We start from the raw sequence: 27,114 nt of genomic DNA, 5'->3' as shown, positions 1-27,114 counted from the left end.
TGAAGCATGACTGCCGCACTTGGACCTGCGTGTGCGTCTCGTGCCAGCGCAACAAGGTCAGCAGGCGTGGTCAACCTCCATTAGGCAAGATTGACATTCCAAAGGGATGCCTTCAGCATGTCCACATTGACGTCATTGGCCTCCTCCACACTTCCAAGGGTTACAGATATGCCTTATTGGACATCGACCACATGACATGCTGGATCAAGGTGGTCCCTCTTATTAACATCACGGCTGAGACCATCACTCGTTCTTTTGTCTCGGTGTGGGTTGCTCGTTTCGGCTGTCCCCCGTCTCCAACGGCCGATCAGGGATGACTGTTCAAGTCTGTCCTCTTTGCACGACTATGCAAACTCTGCGGTGTTGCCAAATTCCACACCATGGCTTATCACCTGCAGGTGAACGGCCTGGTCGAATGGTGGCACTGCACTCTCAAGGCCGTGTTTATGTGCCAAGGTGGTTTATGGTATGAGGCTCTCCTTTGGGTCCTGCTGGGCATTCACTCGGCCCATACAGAAGACTTGTACGCATCGCTCACCAAGATTCTGTATGGCGAACCCCTCCTCCTTCCTGCAGAATTCGTGGAGGATTCACGATCAGCTGATACCATGGATCTTCCTGCTCTGGTTCAACAGGTTCATGCACATGTTGCACACCTCTGCACCCCCCTTCCATGCCCTCACTCCACCCTGCCTATGTTTGTCCAAAAGGACCTTGCTTCATGTGAATTTGTGATGTTGCATGATGACATCATGTGAGCGGCCTTGCAGCCACCTTATTCGGGCCCTCACTGGGGCACAAACACATTGTAATTCATCTACACAGACAACCACAGACTGTGTCTGTTAATCGCCTGACACTGTTGACCTGCCTCCAATGCTGCTGACCTGCCTTCGACTGATGTGTCACCGCTTGTGTAGCCATTGCACACACGGGACTCTTGCAGCACAGTTTCTGACGCACATACTTCTCACGCTGGCTGCCGCCTACAACCGCTAACCTGCCTCCGATGCTGCCAACCTGACTTCGACTGATGTCTCACCGCCTGTGTAGCTGTTGGACACACGGGACTCTTGCAGCATAGTTTCCGACGCACATACTTCTCTTCTTGCGCCGGCTGCCGCCTACAATCGCCGTGCTGGCACAGAAATTATGAATTCGAGTGATGAAGCCTCCAACCGCCTTGCTCGGCATTACCGGGGGAGGGGGAAGCCTCTATGGCATCTCTGGCGCAGAGCACCCCATCTTTGACTGTTATTTATTTGAACTGCTTTTGTTCTATGTCTTCTCTCGGTGTGTAACTTGTGTTCTGCCATGTTTTTTCTTTCTGTCCCGGTGTTTAATAAATGCATATATGATAATTAGTGTGTGTTATTACCGACCAACCATACATGATAACCACACACATATCCCTCAGGAAATATTTGATTGGATGATGCGTGCACAGCAGACCATCATGGAAGATATGCTGCACTGAGTATGGAAAGAATTAGATTACTGAGTTTATGTGTGTTGCGTGTCCAAGAGTGCACATATTGGAAGATTGTGATAAATGGATCAAAAACTTGGACAGTTTGCATTGCTCATGCTGTAAGATTTACCTGCATAAAGTAATAAATAAATTTATTATTAGTTTTTAAAACTGTACCATTCATTTATAAACACCCTGCACTATGTACACAAATAGAAAAGTACGATAGAAAAGCTGATTTCTCCAGTCTCTCAACAGCATACTATGCATTTTTTTCAATTTTTTGTTGAATTTTAATATAAATACCTTTGGGAATTGTCTGCTGTAATATTTCATAATTTACTTATATCAACATTAACACATTACAAACATAAACCAACAAATTGCACTGTAAACAGATCTTTGCATCCTTTAAACCATTAATTCTTCATTGCATCATAACTATTGTTGCAATAATTTCCAAGAACATTTTCCATTAATTTGGTATACCCATCTCATTTTATTTTGATCATTAGCTTTACTGTGCTCAAATCTAATCAAACAAAAAGTAAACAAATAAAATAACTAAGAACCACATCTACGTCCTAAGAATATAAATACAAATTTTCATTAAATGTTATTATAATTTATGTTTAGTTTTTTACCAGCAATGTTGCCACCCATGATTACCATTTCCTTAACATTGGTACAAAAGTGTGGATCCATATGGATTGCAAGAGCTATGTTTGTAAGAGGTCCAAGACAAAGAAGACTGATTTCATCTGAAAATTGCAAGTAGCTAAAATCAGTAAAACAATCTATACTAGTAAAGTTTCTCATAATTATAAATTAAAACTAAAACTTACTTGGTCTTTCTGAGGTAATTTTGGTCAGGAAACTAACAGCATGATCTTTCTGTATGTGATGATCAGGATCTGGGGCAGCAGGATATTGAAAATCTCCAAAGCCATCACAGCCATGATAGAATTCTGCTCTACTTTCTGGACTCTCCACCAAAGATTCACTTGCCCCCCGAAAAACTGGAATCTATACAAACATATTTGTCAGCATTGCACACTGAATCTTTTTCCAAGACAAGTCGGACAAAAGTAGAGCAACAGTGAATTACACATACTCCAAAGAAGCTGAAATATACATATTTGTGAGCTAGAATCAAACCCATGAAACTGTAGCTTATATGAAACAATAGTATGAGGGCATGGTTTTACAATGATATATACTGACAACATTTTCTCAAGCTTACAGTCGAACATATGGTTAAATGTCCAGAAGCTTCCAGTCAAGTGCCCTCAGCCATTGTCAGGCAATGACCCACATGAGTGCTGCTGCCAACTGTGACCTCACTGGTGTCTACTCCAATGCCATATATGATAATGTTTTCGTTGCAGCCCCTCTGCGCCCACTTCAAAGTTATGATGCTTCTTTAGAAACCAGCTAATCTTTCATGTTACTGAACAAACTTCTTCATGTCCTCCTTGGGGGCCATCTCTTCACATGCCTTCAGTGAAATAGCTGCTGAAATGTGTTTGTTATTCTGGCTCTTTTTCTTGAATACTTTCTTTTGCATTCCTACCAGTGGACATCGAGATGGATGCGGATGAGGTGGCATGGTTATCGCAGGGGAATGGTACAGAATGCTGTCATGAATGGCATATGCAAAGCATGGCTTGGACAGAGCCACTGACCCAGGTGTTGCCAGTGACAATAGGCTTGGCCGACCATTTCTAATGCTCATGGATCACGTCTTTGTCTCATACAGTGCTCTGTTTTCATGTGCTCAGTTAGCAGTTGTTCATGCTGGTCATGTGTTGTATTTTCCTCTGTGCTTGGTCTCTATGTGGTATTCCGGCACTCTGCTCCCCTGTAGATTGACTTGCATGTTGAGTTTCATTCCCTTTTCCAGGGCTCAGCTCCAGGCCTCTTGTCAAGTCACCTTCAGCTCACATGGTTTAAATTGGGTTATCACACCTTGTATCAACAGAAAAGTGCTGACACTGGACATTCTTACACATGTAAAGGTCTTTTTTTTTTTTTTTTTTTTTTTTTTTTTTTTTTTTTTTTTTTTTTTTTTTTTTTTTTTCGTAGTGTTGAACTGTGGCCATCATGAACCCAGCAGTTTAGGAACATTGGAAGGAGCAATTGCGCCTCCAAGAGCAGCAACAAAAGCTGCAGCAGGAACAACAAACAAAATGTGGAATGGCTCCATACTCACACTGTGCTGACTGCAGCCCAGGTGCTAATTGACAAGACTTCCCCCAGCCCTGCCACTCTCACACCATTTGTCAGCTTTGATGAGCCAACAGAAACGTGTAAATTACCTGTTACAGTTTAACCAGCACCACATGTGTCCCGGGTACTCATATGCAGCATGGATTGCCAACCACCCAGGTCTCTCACATAAGTGTTGGTTTGAGTGTCCCCAACGTGCTACACTGTATGCAGACTCACTCACTAGGGATGTGATCGTCCGGTTAACATCTGACCAAGAGATCCAAACTAGGCCCCTGTTTTAGCCAAAGTTGCTAAGATTGCTGAGTGACATAAACTTAAGGCAGTGGCAAGGGATGTACTTTCCAACAATTGGCATGTGTCAAAGATAGACATGCATGGTAAATAGCCCTCTGGGACCCCAGGCAGCCTTGCCTTACATAGAGTCGCTGTGTTTGTTGCTGTTGTGAATGATTTCTGTGCAGTGACATCGCAGCAATACCATGTATCAGGATTAGTGGGTACACATAAATCAAAGAATTGTAGTCCCCTCTCACAATATTTTCCAGATTCTCAGCATCACTGCCCTTCCGCACTTGTTTCTGCTCAATGGGCATGCAGGCAGTCCTGTCCCAATTTTAATTTGGCGTATATTCAATGGGACTGACTGCACATAGATGCTATGTGTGGTGTATGTTGCAAACAGGCCATTTGCCAATAGTTTGTGACAGTAGGTGAGCCACAGGTCCTCATTAACTTTGATACGTACTGGTTCATAGGCTGCCCTGCACTGCAACACACACAATGTCACATTGTGTCTTATAGTAAACAGTGTATTTGTTTAAGGGGACAATTCTCCATTTCTGCACATTATAAAAATTTGGAATGGCAGCTAATGTTGTTAATGGCTAATTCACCATTGGTGCAGAATATTTTTGGATCAGACACTATTCTGTTTTCAGCTTCCAGATAGTTGATAACGTATATTTAGTGTCTCAGTAATCCCATTCCAAGATTTGGACTCCTTATTATAATCATACAACCAGTTATTTGAGAATACATTGGGGTTGGGAGCAAATTTCGAGCACACATCTCCCTTATGCTGTCTGAAATATCTAACTTTTGTCACTCCCACCCCATTTCCTTTGTCATACATGGCAATGTCACGGCTGAGGTGTTGCATTGGTAGGACCTCGGCATTGTCTCTCCTATTTCGTCAAGTAAGTGGGCCATCTCTTTGGTGCTTATTCAGAAGCATGAGAGCACCCTTGTGCCTTTGTGTTGATTTTAAACAGATGATCAACGCGCAATGTGTCACAGGCTATTTTCAATTCCAACATTAGAGAGGTTGTGATGAAGTTATCAGGGAGCCATTATTTTTCATGAATCAACTAGTGCATCACTTACCAGTACCTGCTGCTGGGTGCAATTTCTTGGCCAGCCGGTGTGGCCGAGCGGTTCTAGGCACTTCAGACTGGAACCGCGCGACCGCTATGGTCGCAGGTTCGAATCCTGCCTCAGGCCTGGATGTGTGTGATGTCCTTAGGTTAGTTAGGTTTAAGTAGTTCTAAGTTCTAGTAGACTGATGACCTCAGATGTTAAGTCCCATAGTGCTCAGAGCCATTTGAACCATTTTTTTGCAATTTCTTGAAGTTTCTTGGTGCCTGACACCCCTATGTGTTTTTTCACTTTAATTGCTTGTCTGTGCCTGGAATTCATCAACAATATTTGGAACAGTTGGTTCAGGACATTCCTTGTTGTGTAAACTACCTCAGTGACATCTGGATCATGGACCCCTTGTGAGAGGAGTATTTAGAGAATCTGCAGATGGTTTTCCAATGTCTTCTTGATAATGGCCTTCAATGCGAATTGGAAAAATGTAGGATTTTTCCCCAAAGGTCAATTTTCTAGGTCGTGTGCTCAGCAAAGATGGCCTCATCCCTACAGAGAGCACGTCAAAGCCATTGTCAACTTGCCAGTGCCCAAGAATCTGAGAAAGCTTTAGTCCTTTTTGAGCAAGATTTTGTATTATGCTAAGTTCATTCCCCAAGCCATGAAAATCTGCCTTCCTCTTAACTAGCTTCACCAAAGGGGTGTCAAATTTGTCTGGCCTGCCAACTGTCAATGGGCTTTTCCACACATCAGTGTTTGTGCTCTGCTCTCTGTTTGGCTTCTTTTACACTGGGTAATAGTTTAACCCTGGCCTGTGATGAATTCCAGTATAGCATTGTTGTGGTCATGTCGTATCAGAACCCGGATGGCATTGAGCAGCCCACTGCTAACACGTCAAGGTGCTTTTCATCGCACAACATAATTATTCACAGGTGAGAAAGAAGGCACTGGCTGTTATTTTCATATTTAAAAAAGTGTCATGTTTTCTTGTATGGGACAATGTTCCTACTCATCACCAACCCCAAGTTGCTGGTTTCATTATTTGGCCCTCATTCCAAGCTGCCAGGCAGGGTTGCCCACAGATTACAGTGGTAGGTGCTCTTCCTCAGTAATTATTGTTCTGACATTCAATACCAGTTCACCTCCCAGTACACAAATGCAGATACTCTATTGTGATTGCCAGCAAGACTGGATCCAGAGTTTCACTGACAGGAGGCTCTCGTTTTCACCTTGGACAATGCCTTGCAACAGACGTTGCTGGATTTTCCTTTGATGGCACAGGAGATCGTGACTGCCATGGCCACACCTGCTTTTCCAAAAAACCGTTTCAGCAGTCTACATGGACTGGCCAGAGTGCACTTTTTCAGAAAAGACTTGGTGTGGTGGCATTTTTTCCCCGTTTGTTATCAACTCAGCATTGAGGAGCAAATCTATCAAGTGGTCATCCCTCTGGTGTTGCATACTCCAGCTGCTGGATGGGTCACACTGAGATATGACTCATATGAAGGTTTTTGCATGCTGTCTCATCTACTGGCCAATAGTCAATCGTGATATTGAACATCTTGTGTGGGCTTGTGCAGCGTATGCACAAAATCAGGTTGTGCCACCGCATCAGTTTCCCCCATGAGATGCTTGTATCTAATAATGTTCAGCAATTTATGTTGCTGGAGCTTGAAGATTTTTATATTTGCTATGGTATGTGGTATCAGCACATCTACCCTCCGTTTCATCTGTCATCTAACTCAGAGGTGGAGGGCTGTGTGTGTACACACAAGACCTGAGTCACAAAGTCCACGTCTTCCTCATTCTGATATGATGTGCTGTCAAGTTTTCTTGCTACATGCTGGGAAAGACTGATTAATGGGTGTAGTCCAGTGGAACATTTGCATGGGTGCCAGCTATCTGGCTTGTTGCACCCTGAGTCGCACATCCCAGACTGTCGCAGTACATCATGTTTTCCTCACAGTGCTTCCATTGTTCCAGATGGCAGTAGGGTTGGCTGCCAGATGTAGTGGGGGACCACAAAACCAAGTAGCTGTTTGTGATGCATGTCAGTCAGGATCCTTTATTCCAATCAGTTGTGGCTACAATCTGTTGGTCCTTCGACATCACTGTCTGAAAGCCAGCTGGGTGATCGGGTCAGTTGTGCCTTTGTTCCAGAAGAGGCTCCCACTGCCACCCCATCTGCACTCTCTGCCATTCTATCTTTGACCACGATATAAGGCTACTGAGGGGCTAGTTCCTGTGCCTAACACTGTGGAGCCCATGGAATTTGAACCAGTACCCTCTTTGCCCTGCTAAACAGCAATGGAGTTTTCACCCTGCTCACGACAGTGGACCAACCATAACCCCATCTACTGCAGTCTTCTGCCCTTCTGATGGAGTAGGTGATGTTGGTGTTGTTTCCTTCAGTGTTGATCTGCTGCCAAGAAATCACCTTCCCTCTCTGGTATTGCAACAGAGGTACAGCACAAACCAGGCCATTTTCGGCCTGACATGGCCTGTTCATTGGGTGGGGAATTCGTATCCCTTCCAGCAGACATTGATATGGATGCAGAGGGCTGGCATGGTTAACACAGCAGAATAGTACAGAACAGTGCCACAGGGAGAGTGGGTGAATTGTGACAAGGGCAGAGACACTGACCCAGGTTGCCTGAAGACCAAGTGTTTGCCCCACGTGTTCTCAGTTATCAGTCACTTGCAATGGTCTCGTGCTGTGCTTTCCTCGGTATTTGATCTCTACACAGTGTTTGGACACTGCTCCCTCAGAGATCAACATGCACATTGAGTTATGTGCCCTCTTCTGAATTTAGCTCCCAGGTTGTTGTCAGGCCACCATCGTTTCATACATTTGAGCCAATAGAGATGGTTCATGGCACTGTCACACCTTGTATGGATACCAAACTTTCCATAAGTGGCTCTGCCTTTCAGTAGGTTTTCAGTATCTGAAATAGCTTCTGCTCAACGTATCGAGGTCATTAGCTCACAATGTTTCTGTGACAGGTGTTGGTGGCTGGTAGTGAACAGATACTGGTCTGTGGGGGTGGGTTTCTGGTACGGACTATGGCTGAGATACCCAGTTGTTTTTCAATGGATGAGAATGCGAAGAAATAGCAAGGCATCATCTGTCTCTATCTCCTTTGTGAACTTAATGCAGTCATGGATGATGTTGGTAACAAGAAAGATCAGTCAGCTCTTAAGGAAGCATGAAACTGATTTAGTTTTTAGGCATCCAGAAAAAGTCTGACAACGCAAGAAGCCTGTGAAAGATGATGTGGGGATCATAACACAAGGATCCACAAATTTCTGTGTGGTGTGGATAGTTTTATGTCAGACAGACTGTGCAAGCTATTGAACAGTGCTGTTTAGAACATGAGAGGTGTTTCTGCCTACAGTGTTCTGAAAAATCAGTGATAGCAGAACATCCTCTGGCACGAGGATCCTGAATTGCATTCACTGAGACATCTATTTTTAAACTGAGAAATGGTTTTTGGGATAGTGTTACGAAAGAACCATCAAGATATAAATTTCTGATAACACTCTCAATGAAGATGGTGGCCTGCATTAAGCACTGCTTGGGACCTGGCCATTGGAAATTTGAAGTGGATGTGGTGGGTGTGCAGTGAAAACATTACCATATATGGTACTGGAGTGGCACCAGTTACGTCACAGATGGTAGTGTGGCATCAGCAATCATGTGATACTCACCATTTGACAGTGACTGAAAGGCACTCAGCAGAAAGCTCATGCTTTTTTAATCACTTGAAGCTGCTGGATGCTCAAGAACATTTCATCAGTATATATCACATGAAACATTCCATTCATCATAGGATCTGTCAACAATCAGTCTAGCAAACCCAGAAATAGTGGATATGATATTAATGTCAGTTCTTTTCCATTATTTTTTACAAGTCACGTTCTTTCCAGCTCTTCTATCACTCCCAAGGCTGAAACATCATCAGGGCCATCATCAACCAAACTAGCAAAACCAAAAACTTGATTTGAAACTAACACCTTTTTTTTTTTTTTAATTTTTTAGTGTCACCTACTTCACAATCCAAACAGTGCTTGAGGTATCTTATTTCCATGCCGTTTATTCCTAGCTAGTAAGCCCTATGTGTACTAAGTATGGTTATAGGTCTGCAAGTGTTTCAAAGTTCTGTGCACACAGCAGCAGGATGATACCAAAAGGGTGGCAAGATAGGCCCCGTCAAGGACACAAACACAGAGGGGGCACAAACACTGGTAAAAAATGGCAAGAAAGAAAGATAGTTTAAGCATTAACCAAGAGAGATGCGTGAGTTCCCAAACACGTGGTGTAGTTATCTTCTGCTGAGGAAAAGAAGCTTTTCCCTTGAAGATGAAGAGGGTGACTGTAAAGATAACTGAATGCGAGACATACAAGATCTGTGCAGAGAAACTGTTTTGAATTAAAGTACTTGGCAGTATACAATGGAATAATAAGAGAAATGGAAAACAGATCTCACATATACAGTATCGTACCTCTCCATCTCACACAAATAACCTGTAAGGAAATGGCTTAACTGAAAAATCTGTATCTTCTGTTGAAAAATTTCCTGCTAATTTTTATGCATCATACATTGATATAGTGGACCTAGTTAGCAGAATCACTGCTTTTAAGATCCAGTTGAAAAAGCTTGTTTTTTTTCTCCAGTTATGGGTAAGAGATTCTTATTGGGTATTGGGTCACAATGGTTAGAGGCAGTGGCCGTGTGTGTGTGTGTGTGTGTGTGTGTGTGTGTGTGTGTGTGTGTGTGTGTTTTTCTATTTCCAAAGGATGACTCCTTTTGTCCAAAAGCTCAACATTTGGCACTCTTTTCATTGTGTCTGTTTGCAATTCAATGCTTCTTCTGTATCATGAGTAGCAAGTTTCATAATATTTTTGAGGATATTTATGACAATATCATCAACAGCAGCAGTTTATTAGCATAGTTTCAGCAAATTAAAAACCTTCAAAACTAATTGGGTATGTCCGAGAGAAGCTGTGTTGTCAACAAAATATGAATGACAGGAGGGGTGAGATTTTTCCCAGTTTTCTCCCTGATAAAAAAATTCCCGGGTTTCTCCCGGATTTCCCAGTTGTCTCGGAGTGTATACACCATGGATAAACATCATGTAGTAGTGGGTTGAGTTTCTATTACCAGGTGTAACTTCAAACAGAAAGCAGAGTTATCATTCAGATGGAACAAGCAAATTCCAAAAAATTCTGTCATCTGGGGAAAAAAACAGTAGTCAGGACCAGGTTGACCACCAGCTGAGACTAGTACCAATGACCCAAGGCCAACAAGTGGGGGACAGAGCGCAATCTATCTGAGATTGGCTAAGGACAGATTGTGATGGCCCAGAGGCTCGGCATGAACATTTCGGAAACTGCATGACGTGTCGAGCGTTCCTGGATTGCTCTGGTGAGTGTCTTCAACACATGGCGAAACCAAGGTGAAACCATGTCCAGACGTTACGGGTTGGGCAGCCACCCGTTATTACAGAAGTCAGACATCATAGGCGGTGCAGACTGGTAAAAGAAGACAGGCAGCGAACTGTGACAGAACTAACATCAGACTACTATGCTGGGCAGACTACAAGTGTATCTAAAGACACGGTGCACGGAACACTCCTAACAATGGGCCCTCACAGCTGACGATCCTTGCACATGCCAATGTTAACACCACAACATTGGCAAATATGACTGAAATAGACACGTGACCATCAGCACTGGACTTTGGTGCAGTCGCAGAGCATTACATGGTCTGATGAATCCTGATATTTTCTTCATCAGGATGATGGGAGGGTGTGAATCCATCATCTTCCAAGGGAACAGCTCCTCGACACCTGCACTGCAGGACGAAGACAAGCAGGTGGCAGCTCCATTATACACTGGAAAACATTCAGGTTGGCATCTATGGGTCCAGTAGAGCTCATGCAAGGCACCATGAAGGCCAAGGAGTACCATACACTGGTTGTAGACCACGTACACCCCTTCATGACAATGATGTTTCCCTACGGCAGTGGCATTTTTCAACAAGATAATGCAACATGTCACAAGGCTAGGAGTGTGATGGAGTGATTTGAGGAACACAGTGGCAAGTTCTAATTAATGTGCTAGCCGCCCAACTTGCTAGAACTGAACCCAATCGGACACATCTGTGATGTGACTGAGCTCTTTGCACTCTTCCCAGAATTTGCGAGAATTAGGTGACCTGTGTGTTCAGATGTGGTGCCAACTCCCTCTATCCACCAACCAAGGACTCTGCTTCCATGCCACACTGCATTGCCACTGTTATCCCCTCCCAAGAAGTTGCAAGAATTAGGTGACTTGTGTGTGCAGGTATGTAGCAAACTCCCTCCAGTGACCAACCAAGGCCTCTGCTTCCATTCCACAACGTGTTGCCACTGCTATCCATGACACACCAGCTGTTAGGTAGATGGTCATAGTGTTCTGGCAGATCAGTGTAACACCAATGTTGTCTAAGCATTACGAACAAATTGTGGGTGGACACAGGAAAAGTTATGAATGGAATTTTTCACCATACAAGAAATCTCTGAATCAAGGTGAGACCTTGCAGTCAGGAGTGATATTGTGGTGAGTGGTGTAATCAGGCAGAGGAGTGGTAAGTGTGATTAAGATATCATGTGACATCACTGGGGCACAAGGATGTTAAGTCAAAAAGTTGTATATTTTACTGTGAACTGCAAGTATTACCAGAATCAGACTGTTAGAAGAAATTTCAGTTGTGGAAATGGGTTTCCTAAAATGGAGTATGTAGAGATTTTGATGATAAATGTTCATGTATTTTGTTTTTTGTCAACGTCCCTTTCACTCCCCAATTTTTAAAGCTTATCAGTATGCCCAATGTATGGACTGAGGTGACTGTTTTAATAACTAGCAGATAAGGACAAACCATCACTGAGTTAATTTATTTTTCTTGTCTCACATGGTTTTTAGTGACGCTGATGACCATTTAATGTCAGCCAGTTACAGAGTGTCACTGAACATGTTGCATGGCATCCCCAGAAATTGTTTCAAGTTTTTGTAGGAAACATGGCCTGCTGGAGTAAAGTAACTGCCTACACTGTTACAATAACTACTGCTTGCAAAATTTGAATTGGTGTGAAATAACTTAGATTTTTTACCACTCATGAAAATACGCTCAAACTAAGTGTGCCTTGCAGCAGACGCAATATTGTGAATAGGCAAAAGAAGACAACATGAAGTTTATGGGAACCATTAACCTTACTGCTATGTTAAGTGCTGTAACTATCCTACTACCACAAGTACAGTGCAAAATAATACTTTTATTTGTGCTTTGTGCATGTTTAACTTAAAAAAAGAAAACAAAGCATATCACAAAATTAGGTTCACGCAGTAGCAGAATAACACAAAGTTATAAAATTTTACTTATCTCATCTGTTTATTCTCGTCAACAATGTGTTCCAGTATCTGCTTGCTGCAGCTTGCAACATCCTGGGTTTTTGTGAATAGGACAAATGTGAGTATAAAAAAATAATGTACTCAAAATTTCTAATCATGATTTCATTTTAATGAATGTAATTTTTAACAATACCTTCAAAAGTGATCTGACTTGGGCTAAAGAACCACTAACTAGTCAGATGCAGGACCCGTATTATAAATAATATCTTAACAATGTTAATGTATAAATTAACTGTAGTACTGGGGCTATTTATAATAATTAACTTATAGTGGAATATTATTAGTTCTCCAATGTTCAGTTACAGTATTATGCTTCACAAAATACACCCATATGTTTGACATTAACACCACTTTTGGTAAGAGTGCATTTTCTATATGAAAATTAACATAAAATGTTCAGCAAAAATTAATTCAAATTGCATTTTAGTTAGTTAGTACATAGGAGCTCACTGAATCAGTGTATGAACAAATTCTCATCAAGAAGCACAGGGCAGCAAATGCTTCTGAATATAATTATGAATTCTTTAAGAATAAAAACATTTTTTTTTTGCTAAGATCCAGCAACTGTACGTTATTTAGTTACAGGATGTATGTATAGCCACCTCAGTTGCACAAAATTATTGTGGTTTCGACTGCACTATGGCATTCTTCATCAGAATAAAAATTACATAGGATTGCATGTAATCACACCATGTGTGACTAGAGCACTTTTACTCAGATATTTTTCACACATGGTGTGATAACATGTAATCCTATGTAATTTTTATTCTGATGAAGACTACCTTAGTGCAGTCAAAACCATGGTCAATTTGACATTAATTTTGTGCAACCAAGGAGACTATACATACATCCTGTAACTATATTTAAGAATAGTCTCAAAAATAAAAGTCTTTTGCTTCAAATTTTGAAGTTTGCAGGAGAATCAGCTTTCTTCCATGTCAATTATATTTGGTTTGTGGGTCGCTCAACTGCATGGTCATCAGGGCCCGTACTAAGTCCCAATTTTTACACAGTCCAATTTTTTTTACACAATCCAATCTAGCCACTATCACGAGTGATGATGATAATGATAAAACGATGAGGACAACATAAACACTCAGTCCCCGGGCAGAGAAAATCGCCAACCCAGCTGGGAATTGAACGTGGGATGCCGAGATCCAGAGGCAGCAACACTAGCCACTAGACCACGGTCTGCGGACACTGCCATGTCAAATTAGTGTCACAAAGAGAATATCTCCCTAGATAATGGTCTCTGGTTAAGAGTGGGAGTGGTGCATATTTTGCCGCAACCCTGGGAAGCCAGAAGGCAGCTTACCTAACCCTTGGGTACAAGCCCCACAGGAGTGCAAGACACATCAAGGTTAATGCACACTCTGATATGTTAGCTCTGAAGCTTATACAACACCCGGACTTGTTCTGGAACATTAGCAGCTCCAGGAACTCCAAGGATATTTGCAAACACAAAATGGATGTGAGTCAGCAGCTACAAGGTGTTACTTTCCTGTTGAATGTAACAGTTATTATATAATTATTTCATATGCAAGAGCTCACTGAACCAGTGTATGAACAAAATCTCACAAAAAAGTATGCGGAAGCAAAAGCTTCCAAATATAACTATGAATTGTTTAAGAATAGTCCTAAAAGTAAAAGTATTTTGCTTCAAATTTTGAAGTTTATAGAAGAATCAGCTTTCTGCCATGTCAAACGAGTGTCACAAAGAGAATATCTCCCTGGATAATGGTTTCTGGCTAAGAGTGGGAATGGTGCATATTCTGCCACATCCCTGGGAAGCCAGAAGGCAGCTTACCTAACACTTGGGTACAAGTGGCCTATGACTGCCAGACCACAGCGAAATTAATCCATTCTTGGAAATGTTAGCTCTGAAGCCTATACAACACCAAGGCTTGTTCTGGAACGATCGTGGCTCCAGGAATGCCAAGGCTATTTGCAGCCATACAAGGGATGTCGGTTGGCAGATGCAAGGTGTTACTTTCCTGTTAAACATAACAGTTTCACTTATCAGAAAACAGCTATACTGATATATTCACCTGGCAGGAGCAAGCAAGGTTGCAGTGTAGTAGGGAGCTGAGTAACCAATGTAAGCATGCTTCTATGGATGTTTATAAGACAACCACCAAAGGGAGAAAGAGGTCAAGAATGAGTATCGAGATACACGAGCTGGAAGGGAGTTGGGTCAACATCTATATCTACATCTACATAGATACTCCACAAGCCACTGATATTGCATGGCGGAGGGTACCCTGTAACACTATTAGTCATTTCCTTGCCTGTTCCATTCAAAAACAGAGTGAAGGAAAAATGACAGTCTACCTGCCTCTATATGAGCCCTACTTTCTCGTATCTTATCTTTGTGGTCCTCATGTGCAGTGCATGTTAGTGGCAGCAGAATCATTCTGCAGTCAGCTTCAAATTTCAGTTCTCTAAATTTCCTCCATAGCATTCCTCGAGAAGAACATCACCTTCCCTCTGGGGATTCCCATTTGAGTTCCCGAAGCAACTCTGTAACACTTGCACGTTGTCTGAATCTACTAGTAACAAATCTATCAGCAGCTGACTTGCTCCGATCTCTTCCTTTAATCTGACCTATTGCTGATCCCAAACACTTAAGCAATACTCAATAATAGGTCACACTAGAATCCATATGTGGTCTCCCTTACAAATGATCCACACTTTCCTAAAATTCTCCCGATAAATCAAAGTTAACCGTTTGCCTTCCCTACCACAATCCTCACATACTCATTCCATTTCATATCGCTTCACAACATTATGCCCAGAGATTTAAATGTTGTGACTGTGTCAAGCAGGACACTACAAATGCTGTATCTAAACATCATGGGTTTTTTCTTCTACTTTATTAACACATTTTTTACATCTAGAGCTAGCTGCTGCAATAAAACTGGTTATGGTGAGATAAATGTACTAACTGATATTTTTGAACCTTATGAAATGAATGATTCCATAGTGAATTACAAAAAATAAAATCCACTACTACATAACTATGCGAACATTTTTAAATGTCAACTTACATAAACACTTGATGTAATTACAATGATAATTATGAACTTCCCAAAAAAGAGAAACAATTATTTGTATTTTTTAAATGAAATGTATGTCCCACAAATGATTTTGCATTAATAGTTCAATATATGATATTAAGTTCTATGCTGTAAGTTGTTATAGGTAAATCTTTGTTTTTTGTTCGGTTGGTTGTATGAGTTTGAAGTGCAAGGATGGAGCACAAGTTATGTGTGTTATATTTATCTTTTTTGTGAAGTGAAATGATTCAAAATATACACATTATTCACAAGAAAGTCCACTAGGGTTCACATGATTTCATAGTAGCAACCCAATCATCCTCCAAACAATCATAAAGAGTATACAAAAAGCAAGAATGGATAACGAGCCTTCAACTTACAACAAAGAAGAGGAATAAAAGATGAGTATTAGTAATAAAACTGGTTATTTAAATTCGACCTTTGCTATCCCTCACTGCAATGTGTCACTATCTCAGTGTGGCAAGTCTGTGAAAATGTGACCAGCCACCTAAATTAGTAACTTACTTCAAAAATTAATAAATCAAATTTTGGCTACAGGAGGGTGGTGATGGTCAGAATATGGTGGCATTATTCGGGATTTTTTGAAAGTGAACTGTGAATACTGTGTTGGACTATTTTTCTTGTTGCAGATTTAAAAAAAAATTGTGAAAATTTTATGTGAAGTATCAGCCAGATATGAACCACAGCTACAAAACAGCACCAACAGCAGCAAAAATGAGTTTGTAAACAAGAAGATGAAAAGGATGAAAAATAAAAAGTGGTGTGAGTAATTAACAACGTCGACCTGAAACATCGAAGTTAAGTACTGGAAATATTTTCTTTATTTTTTTCTTTTTGGTGAAGTGTTTCATTGTACAATTATTAACAATGACAGTCATTGAAGAATCTGGAACAGTGGGGATAATACAGACATGGGAGACTTACGTAGTGTAGTGTAGTCAAACAAGAACAGGAAAACTTTTGTGATGAACTTGTAAAACAGCAAAAACAAATTGATGAATTAAAATGAGACGATGATAATGACATAAGTACCATGCTGTCATTGTTAATCAAAGTGAGCCATGATAATGGGAATTAGTTCATAGAAATTGGTCATCCAATAGGAGCATTATTTAATTGTATCGGTAAAAATACAGTTCAACTAAACAATATCAATCGAAAAATTGAGAGGTTAGAGGGCCGAGTAGAGACTGTGGAATCTAAAATGAAAGGAATTGAACTTAATTTAACACAGAAGTCAAAAATATCAAAGACGAGATCACTTAAATTAGGAAAAAAAAGCTGCTTTTGAAAAAGAGCATGAGGAAATAAATTCAGTGGACAAAAATGTAAATAATTGAATTTTGAATTTGGCAACTAATGTTAACACCAAACTGGCACTTGCCAGGTGAAGACAGTAGACAGCAAATTGAAAAAAAAAAAAAGTGAAATTAAGTTACAACAAAACCAATACTCTAGAAAGTAGTGTTTCTGTTTTGTGTAAAAAAGCTGAAGAATTGTCTAATGATGTAGTTAATAGAAATCGATATTGGTACAATGTTCTGGAACATTCCAATGAAAAACTTTTCTGGTGAAGATCCTGCAGGTTCTCTGCTGCTTTGCAGAGAGAATTTTGTGTCTAATAAGACTGATATTATGAAAGTCAAGTTTTTTAAAGAAGTTTCTGGAGGTGAAGCATTAAGATGGGCTAATCAATATATAAATGATGACACAACCTATGCAGGTTTTGAGAAAGGAGTTTTAGATGAATTTTAGTCAGAAATTGAACAACCCAGAATAAAAATTGAATTGCTCAATGGACCAAATTATATGGCAGGACGTATTAGTATGAAACAGTTTTGAAAAACTCAACTAAAAAAATTAGCTCATCTGAGGAAACTTTTTGATGGACTAACCCAGACTGATGCTTTAAAAATGAGGTTATCAGCTGAGGTGCAGTTGGATCTAATCTATGGGCCAAATGACACGACAGACAAGTTTTTGAAATATGTAGATAAATTAGATAGTGTTTAGGGAAACAAAAACAGGGAAATACAATTGCAACAGACACACACACATTTTGAAAGAGGTAGTAACTGAAATTTGCATAGTAATAATCACAACAGGAAGGAACATAATAATCACAATGGTAACAATTATCATCAGAAGGAATGTAATAGAGTAAATGGTAAAAATCTGTATTGTTGAGAGCAACATGGCAATAGTTAGAACAGAAATTGGAATATAGATGATAACAACAAAACAAGGAAACAGGGTGGTGTAGTATTTCAGAAGAAAAACACCCTAGTGAAGAAATCAGTAGTTATCGTAAAGATGTGTACTATCCTGTTAATATGATATCTGTTGAGGAAGAAGTTTGTTCACTAGGCAAGGTAAAATATGAAAATAAGGTCAGTGAGCATACAGAAATTGGAAAGGAGGATACAGAAGAAATTGATTTATTAGAATTCTATAACTAGTTAGAGACTTGTCATTTGTTAAATGCTGAAGGTTGTGATTTTTGTTGAGGATTTTGGAATTCAGAAACTAATACAGTAACCAGGGAAGAAAAAAGTGAATATAGTATTAATGAATAGCAAATTAAGTGATAATGGGTATTTTAACAGCAATGAAATAGGGGATTGTGATGCTGGTAATTTGCGTGGTGACATTGAAGTTGTTTGTGGTATTATTGAATATAATCAATTGAAGGTAAGTGATGGTGAGTATAGTAATGAAGAAGAAAATTACATTGTTTGTTTTAAGGAAGAGTTGGAGGCATTAGGTATTAGTAAGGAAATGTGTAGTAGTGGCTATTATGCTGTAGAGGCACCCAAGGACACTGTTAAGGGATTAAGTGACGTTAATGACAGTATCACAGTCAAAAAAACTCTTGATTTTTTATTTATTTATTTATTTAATTACTAGTAAGGAGGCATGTACAGATGATCATATTAATTCAGTTACCAGGTATGACAGTGACAGTAAGCTGCTTAAAGTTATGAATTAGAATGAAATTTTTTTATATAATGTGTGGTTAAATGGTGATGCTATTGAGAAAGATGAAAGCTTTAGAATCTTGGTAAAAAAAAAATCTATGTTTAACTTTATATCCTGACTGGTGGCATAAAATTAAATATATTGTTGTAAAACAGCTTAAAGACAAGTACTACAGTGCTGATCTAAGTGAAACAGGTAAGTGTATATGGACTGATAAAATTCTCAGTGACAGTGATAACAATGTCTGCTTTAATTTAATGAAAGTGTGCCAAGGCAATGAAAATGGTAAGAACAACAATGATTTTGGAGGTTTTAGTTTTGAAGAGATACAAGATGACCTGTCATGTGAGGATGTTCAGACTGATAAATGTAATAATGTTTGTTGTCCATTAATTAAGGTCAGAATAGGATTATGGGAAGGCAGGTGTCTTGTTGACACAGGCAGCCAAATTTCAGGAGTGTTTCAATCCTTAAGCAAAAACATAAGACATAACCAGGACTACATAACATAACCAAGACTACATAGAATTACCTGTGATTGGAGTATGAAATATAGGTGCAACTATGGAACATAGCAAAAATGGTTATTGTTATATTTTTGTTTTTGATGATGTTTTCTCCAAATATACAAAATTATATCATGTCAAAAAAGCTACAAGTAAGAGAAAAGAACTCTGTAAAGCAAAATTTTGCTCTTAACCTCCTTTGAATGATGTAAGGTCATCAAAATGTTGTATATCATGTAATGAAGAACTAATGAATACTGATTTGTTACACTCCAAAACTTGTTGGCATAACCAGTTTTATTGTATATCAAAATTTTTCTGGCATTTTATGCTATCAACATATTTGGGGTACAATTGTAATAAAACTGATTATTGAGAGATAAATGTACTAACCAATCTTGGGTCATATGAAATGAAATGAATGATTCCACACTGAAAAAAAAATCCACTGCTGCATAGCCATGTGAAAATGTTTGAATGTCATCTTACATAAACATGTAACGTAATTACAATGATGATTATGGACTTCTCAAAAAAGGTGAACAATTATTAGTATTTTGTTAATGAAATGTATGTCCCAAAGATGATTTTGCATAAACAGAGCTACATATGATAGTAACTTCTTTGCTACATATTGTTAGAGGTAAATCTCGGTTTTTTGTTCAGCAGGTTGTACGAGTTTGAAGTGCGAGGATTGAGTACAAGTTGTGTGTGTTACATTGATTTGTACTGTGAAGTGAAATGACTGAAAATATATGCAGTATTCACCAGAAAGTCCTCCAGTGTTCACATGATTTTGTATTGTAATACCAACTGAATCATCCTCTAAGACAGTCATAAAAAGTATACCAAAAGTAAGAATGAATAACAAGTTTTCAACTTACTACAAACAAGAGGAATAAAATATGAGTGTTAATAATAAAGCTGATTATTTACATTCAATCTTTTCTATCTCTCGCAGCAATGTGTCACTATCTCAGTGTGGCAAGTGCAGTGAAAATGTGACCAGCTGCCAAAATTAGTAACTTACTTCAAAAAATAATAAATCAACTTTCAGCTACAAGAGGGTGGTGAGAGTCAGACTGCCATTCATCACACCAACCAGAAATTTTGTCTAAGTTATCTTGTATCCTCCTACACTCACTCAACTTCAACACCTTACTGTACACCACAGCATCATCAGTAAACAACTCCAGAGTGCTGCCCACCCTGTCTGCCAAATCATTTACATATAAAGAGAACAACAGCAGTCCTATCACACTTCCCTGGAGCACTCCTGATGATACCCTTGTGGCTGATGAACACTTTTCGTTAAGACAACATCCTTGGCCGAAGACTTAAGTCTTCGAGCCACTCACATATCTGTGAACCTAGTCCATAAGCTCACACTTCTGTTAACAGTCTGCAGTGGGACACTGTGTCAAACACTTTTTGGAAATCTGGAAGCATGGAATCTGCCTGTTGCCCTTCATCCATAGTTTGCAGTATATCATGTGAGAAAAGGGCAAGCTGAGTTTCGCATGAGCGATGCTTTCTAAAACTGTGCTGATTTATGGACATCAGCTTTTCAGTCCCAAGGAAATTTATGAAATTTGAACTCGGAATATGTTCAAGAATTCAGCAGCAAACCAGTGTTAGGAATATTGGTCTGTAATTTTGTAGGTCCATACTTTTACCCTTCTTTTTATCCAGGAAACACCTTCACTTTTTTCCAGTTGTTTGGGACTTTGCACTGGGCAAGAGATTTGCAATAATTACAAGCTGAGTAAGGAGCCAATTCCATAGAGCACTCTTTGAATCACTGTGGGATTGCCAAAGAAACATTCCATAGGCTACGGAATGTGCTGATATACACAGACATGCCGCTCCATCTGAGAATAAGGGTGGTGCAATGCTATGTTATCCTCGTCCTACTCTATGGAGCGGAAACTTGGTCAATTAAAGCAGCTTCTGTAAAGAGATTAGAAGCAACAGAAATGTGGCTCTTGCGCTGATTACTAAAAATACCATGGATTGAGAAAGAGAGCAATGCTGAATTGCTGTGTAGAGCCGGGGTGGACAGATAACTAATGAGGGCAATTAAAAGAAGAAAGACATCGTACCTGGGGCACATTATGAGGGGGAAGAAATATGAACTTCTGCAATTAATTATAGAAGGCAGAATAGAAGGAAAGGACCCACGAGGTAGAAGGAAGCAATCATGGTCACAGGATATCAAGACAAGAACTGACATCAACAACTTTGAAGAGCTGGTTCAAGAAGCAAAGGAACGCCACCTGTAAGCAACCGATGCACTACTGGTGTATGGCATCAATAAAAAGAAGACTCTTTGTAAAACCAAATTGTGATCCCATGCAGACCTGGTGGCTTATTTGTTTTCAACTCTCTCAGTTATGCTTATTACTACATCATCCATATGGGAGTCTGTGTGATGGTCAAATGACAGTATGTTTTTACAATACTCCCGCATGGAAAATTCCATACTAGGCCCATGATTCTCCAGACCATGATTTACAATCTGCTTAAACTTTGCCAATAATTCCTCTATGTTGATGTTATTGGAACTAAGTGATGCCAGTCAGTGAGTCAATGAGTGTTAGGCTGGGGCTGAATGCCCAAGGGGGGATTGGAACATATAGAGCATGACAAGAGACATTAAGGCAGCGGAGGATATGCTGCACACAGGAAGAGCCTGAAAGTTCTACTTGGAGAGGTGGAAAACAGAGAGACGCTGTCTGTATAACACAAGGTACAGTTCTCAAGGGAACACACAGTTAGTTTACAGTTGGGAGGTAGAACCTCTTTTTGGTAAAGGACTGAAGGATCTGTGCTTTTCTATTAATGTTACCAGTTTCTAGGAAGTCCAAAGAGTTGCTAAGAGTATTACTGAGACTTAGTAAAGTTTTAGCAACTACTTGGGTTAAGATACAAACCCAAAAACTATTCGGCATTACTCTAATATTGCAACTTCAGATTTAATAAAAGAGCTTCATTCTCAATTTATACTGACGTGTCCTTATTAGAGTTAGTCTATCATTAAAGTGTTTTCAGGAATTTTGGTTATCACTGCATTCCAGAGTGTTTTGTCATATTTTTGTGGGAGATGTAATTGAACAGAAGAGATTTTAATTTAATTTGATTTATTATTGTGCAGTTTTTAGTATTCATATTAATATAGTTCGCCAATCATCTGAAGATATGCTGGATCTTCAGGAAGTCAGTAGTCAGAAGGGCTTGATGTATCATAGTTAACAAATTATTCATCTCGCAGGGTCAACATTTTACAGTGAGAGTGGCAACTCACTAATTTACAGTTATCTGTGTCAGGAGGGTTAGTATTAAAAGAAAACTGAGAGTGATTAACTTCATTTAGGTAGCTCCGTTAAGGGTTGGTTCATCACAAACTGAAAGTACAACGTAAGGCACTATCAGTATGAAAAAAAAAACTCTCCATCAAAACTGCTTACAAACTAGAACCAACTATGTGAATGGTGCACATTCACGTTCCACATCCAGGCGAATCACTCGCATGTACGGATCATGGAATACGCATACCAAATAAAAAATAAACAAAGCTAACTTTGTCAGCAGTCTTCTTTGTATATATAGAAGCATGTCTGTAGTGGAATTAAGTCAGGTGATGCGGAGGGAATTAGATTAGGAAATGAGACACTTAAAGTAGTAAAGGAGTTTTGCTATTTGGGGAGCAAAATAACTGATGATGGTCAAAGTAGAGAAGATATAACATGTAGACTGGCAATGGCAAGGAAAGTATTTCTGAAGAAGAGAAATTTGTTAACATCTAGTATAGATTTAAGTGTCAGGAAGTCGTTTCTGAAAGTATTTGTATGGAGTGTAGCCATGTATGGAACTGAAACGTGGACGATAAATACTTTGGAAAAGAAGAGAATAGAAGCTTTCGAAATGTGGTGCTACAAAAGAATGCTGAAGATTAGATGGGCAGATCACATAACTAGTGAGGGGTATTGAACAGAATTGGGGAGAAGAGGAGTTTGCAGCACAACTTGACTAGAAGAAGGGATCAGTTGGTAGGACATATTCTGAGGCATCAAGAGATCACCTATTTAGTATTGGAGGGCAGCGTGGAGGGTAAAAATCATAGAGGGAGACCAAGAGATGAATACACTAAGCAGATTCAGAAGGATGTAGGTTGCAGTAGGTACTGGGAGATGAAGAAGCTTGCACAGGATAGAGTAGCATAGAGAGCTGCATCAAGCCAGTCTCAGAACTGAAGACCACAACAACAACAACAACAACAACAACATAGAAGCATTTCATATGTGTGGGTTTTCTATGAATAACAATGCTAAGGAAGATATTTCTCTGCAAGAGTCTACCGTTCATTCTATCAAATTTTAGTTACTTAAAAACACACAAAAAAATTAAAGTAGGTCCAACAAAAGTTCATCTGCAGATCACTTTTACAATAACACTGGATATCATGGTCTTATAGTTCAAGAACTAAAAACATATTTCATATACAAAGGCAATTAATGCTTAATGGTTCAAGTCTGACAAGTGTAAGACAGGTAGTGTGACAAAATGAATTAAAGATCTACTGTTTGTATATGAAGTTAATTTCATTACACATTAAATTCTTTACATCACTTTGATAGGTGGCCAAAATCTTTATAGTTGAATATCTCACTCCTTTCTGAGACATGCTGAGGCAGTGTGATGGATAGCATAAATCATTTTTCCTTTTAGTATTATATTTATGAGTGTTACACCTCAAAGATTACACTGTGTAGATTACTGGTGGAGTAGCAGTTAATACCACTGATACACTGGTGCTGTGGAACAGTAGGATAATTAGTGAGTTAGGAATGGAGCTACAAGAAATCATATAATAATTTAATCTACAAGTGCCAAATCAGAAGGAGGTACTATATTCATGCCATAAAAGGGCTGAAGCCCAAACTAATATAGATATAACAATGCTTAATCAAACTTGTGCTACCAAGATAAGTAGATAGTCTACATACCTGTCGTCACAGGCATATGAATACAGACGTTCATTAGCTGAACATGTTAGTAGAGATTTTAGATTTCCTGATTCCAACTGAATGTTAGTTAAGTGGACTGGAAGAGCTGAAAGCAGAACTTTTTCTACTTGTACTGTGTAGAGAACTTTCAGATACAGAGGAAACAACATATTGTGGACAGTATTAAAAGGTGCAAAATGTCAAAGTTACTAGAAACATTACTGGCAGCTACAACAAATGAAGTGCAGAACAGACATCTGTGCAGATATTGTGAGACGTCTGTTGGGTCTATTAAGAGAGAAACATGCCTTCTAATGCATAAAGAGACAAAAATGAAGCAAAAAGAGCTACTGTGTAGAACCAAGTCAGAGTAATGTACTAGGTACATTTGAAATGAACTACAAGTACATGTACGGGATTTCCTACATAAAGTAAATAGTGAAAAGGCAAGCCACCAATAGTTCTTTCATTTTTAAACAAAATCAGCAATGAGATGACAGAAATGCGGCAAGACGCACCACAACTTTTACTAAAAACCTTACTGCCACAATAAAGTCCTTAGAATGAAGATTAGCATCAGAAACAATATAAATGCAAAAGGCACATTCCATATGGGTATATGATGTCTTCTGTACCAGAGTTAAAAAATATACTGTTAATAGTATTATCATCTATGCTGTAAACTTCATGATTGATAGGATACTGGTATATGATGCTATTTCAGTGATTACAAAATCAAGTCAAAATTACGAAGAACTTGGCAATATGAGCTCACTTCTCAGTATGACAATGCACCCCCCTTTGGCCTGGATGCATGCACTGATTCGATTGCAAAGGATGGCATAAAGCTGTTGTAGCTTCTCCCACGGCAAGCTGACTGACAACTGTTGTAACTAGTTCTTGATATTCTGAATATTGACATTTGGACAGAGTTGAAGCCTGAGCTGATTCCACACATGTTCTAACGGGGACAGATCATGGGATCTTGCTGGCCATCAGAATACCTCAACATCATAGAGTCATGTGTCATATGAGGATGAGCACTGTCCTCTTGAAAAATGCCACCACAATACCATAGCATGAGAGGTAATACATGAGGACACGGGACAACTAAGACGTACTATTATGCTGTCAGAGTTTCCTCAATCACTACTGGCTGTGACGTTAAGTCAACCCAATGGTTCCCCACACCATGATGCCAGGAGTGACACCACTGTGCCTCTCAAAATCAATAGAAGAATGGGACTTCTACCCTGGTCACACCATACTCACTGACAGTGGTTTTCCCAGATAGTGCAGAACAGTGATTCATCGCTGAACACAATGCAAAGACATTCATCAGCAGACCATGCTTCCTGGTCATGTCACTACTCCAAATGCAACAATTTGTGTTGTGGCGTTAACAGCAGCCTAAAAATGAAATGATAATTCTCTTGTACAGCTGCTGCTAGTCTCTGACCAAAGGCGCACAATGACAGTTAATGTTGTAAGGGGTCGATTACTCATTCTTGGATGGCATGTGCAGATTAGAAAGGGTTACAATGTGCTTGTGGTGGTCAGATGCGGTTAACTTCAACCTTGATGACAAGTGTGCCTGCTACCACTTTTCCATGCAGTTCAACATCAGGCCACTGTCAGATCTGAATGCACACAAATCTGGATATTGCTTGATTTGTCCAGTCAGCCAAGTGGAGATTCACAATGAAGGCCTTTCACAATCTATCAGGTAATGATAATGCTGTCTCACATGAGTAGGGGGAATCTCCTTATAGTTCGCAGTGATCACCTAGCATCTGATGCTGTTCATGCCTTTTATGTACCTACAAGCTGTGGTAACAACATGGAACACAAACAACACTAACGCACTATGGTGACTGTGTGGTGAGATGTCAAGGTAACAGTGTATGTGATCTGTTTTGATAGTTGTAGGGGACATGGCATGTTTGAATCAAAAGCTAGGAATGCTCAACAGAAGGCAGTGACTACCTGTTGGCTGCTAACCCAGTACATGATAAATTAGACTCTGCTATTGATGGGAATAAGAAGCCAAATACAAACATGGTTTGCAGAAGGGAGCAGGTAACCTGGTGTATTACTGGCTTGGGGAAATCATTTCACGGCTGCAAAATCCATAACCTAAACCAATATAGCTAAAAATTAGGAGAAAGAGAAAACTGATACGAGAATGCATGTCTAATGCCTCCTCAATACTTAAATTATTCAAGATGCAAGCTTTGTAAATACACATGAACTTAGAAAATTAATAACTTTTTAAATGCTTTAAGCAATTCCAACAAACCATGTGTCTGAAGACAGTATTTGAGGAGTTGCATCAAAATAAAGATTCAGATTTTTATACATATATTTTGAATTATAACCCGGAATGTTTATTCTGAGGTATAAAAACTTAATTTCACAAAAAATAAATTGTAAATCGGTAAAAGTAGAGCTGTATGATAAGGTAGACTACATAGCTATCTACAAATACACAAATTTTGCAGAAGAGCTTCTGTGAAGTTTGGAAAGTAGGAGATGAGGTACTGGCAGAATTGGAGCTGTGGGAATGGGTCGTGAGTAATGCTTGGGTAGCTCAGTTAGTAGAGCACTTACCCGCAAAAGGCAAAGGTCCAGAGTTCAAGTCTTGGCCCAGCACACAGTTTTAATCTGCATGGAAGTTTCATATCAGAGCACATTCTGCTGCAGAGTGAAAATCTCATGCTGAAATTTCATTGGTTTGAAAATAATTAGTATCAAATTAGTCTTCATAAACTACCCCACTGATTAAAGTGTAAACATCTTAAAAATTAAAAACACCAGTGAAAATCTAGGGACATCATTAGGATGCTGATATGGTCAGCAGAGTGGTGTGCTGGCTCATGTGAATGTGTGTGTGTGTGTGTGTGTGTGTGTGTGTGTGTGTGTGTGTGTGTGTGTGTGTGTGTGTGATGAAGGCTTTGGGCAAAAGCTCACTGTGTAACACTCTTTTTGTTGTGCCTGTCTGCAACTTGATGTGTCATCTTTATGG

The 27,114-nt window shown here is 39.6% G+C and overlaps 1 protein-coding gene across 4 annotated transcripts in view; it reads right to left on the bottom strand.

Annotated features, from left to right (window-relative positions):
* The window catches only part of LOC124605369 (uncharacterized protein C1683.06c-like), a 71,279-nt gene that overhangs the window by 21,649 nt on the left and 22,516 nt on the right, over positions 1–27,114 (bottom strand). For all 4 annotated transcript variants that reach the window (XM_047137000.1, XM_047136997.1, XM_047136998.1 and 1 more), the window contains exons 3-4: positions 2,317–2,497; positions 2,116–2,232 (exon numbers count right to left, since the gene is read on the bottom strand). In XM_047137000.1, coding sequence (XP_046992956.1) covers positions 2,116–2,232; positions 2,317–2,497 — 298 coding nt within the window. The remainder of the gene's footprint in view (positions 1–2,115; positions 2,233–2,316; positions 2,498–27,114) is intronic.

The sequence above is a fragment of the Schistocerca americana genome, chromosome 3, assembly GCF_021461395.2.
Source record: "Schistocerca americana isolate TAMUIC-IGC-003095 chromosome 3, iqSchAmer2.1, whole genome shotgun sequence".
Classification (NCBI taxonomy): domain Eukaryota; kingdom Metazoa; phylum Arthropoda; class Insecta; order Orthoptera; family Acrididae; genus Schistocerca; species Schistocerca americana.
The sequence above is the reverse complement of the archived record's forward strand: the minus strand, read 5'-3'. Positions and strand labels throughout refer to the sequence as shown.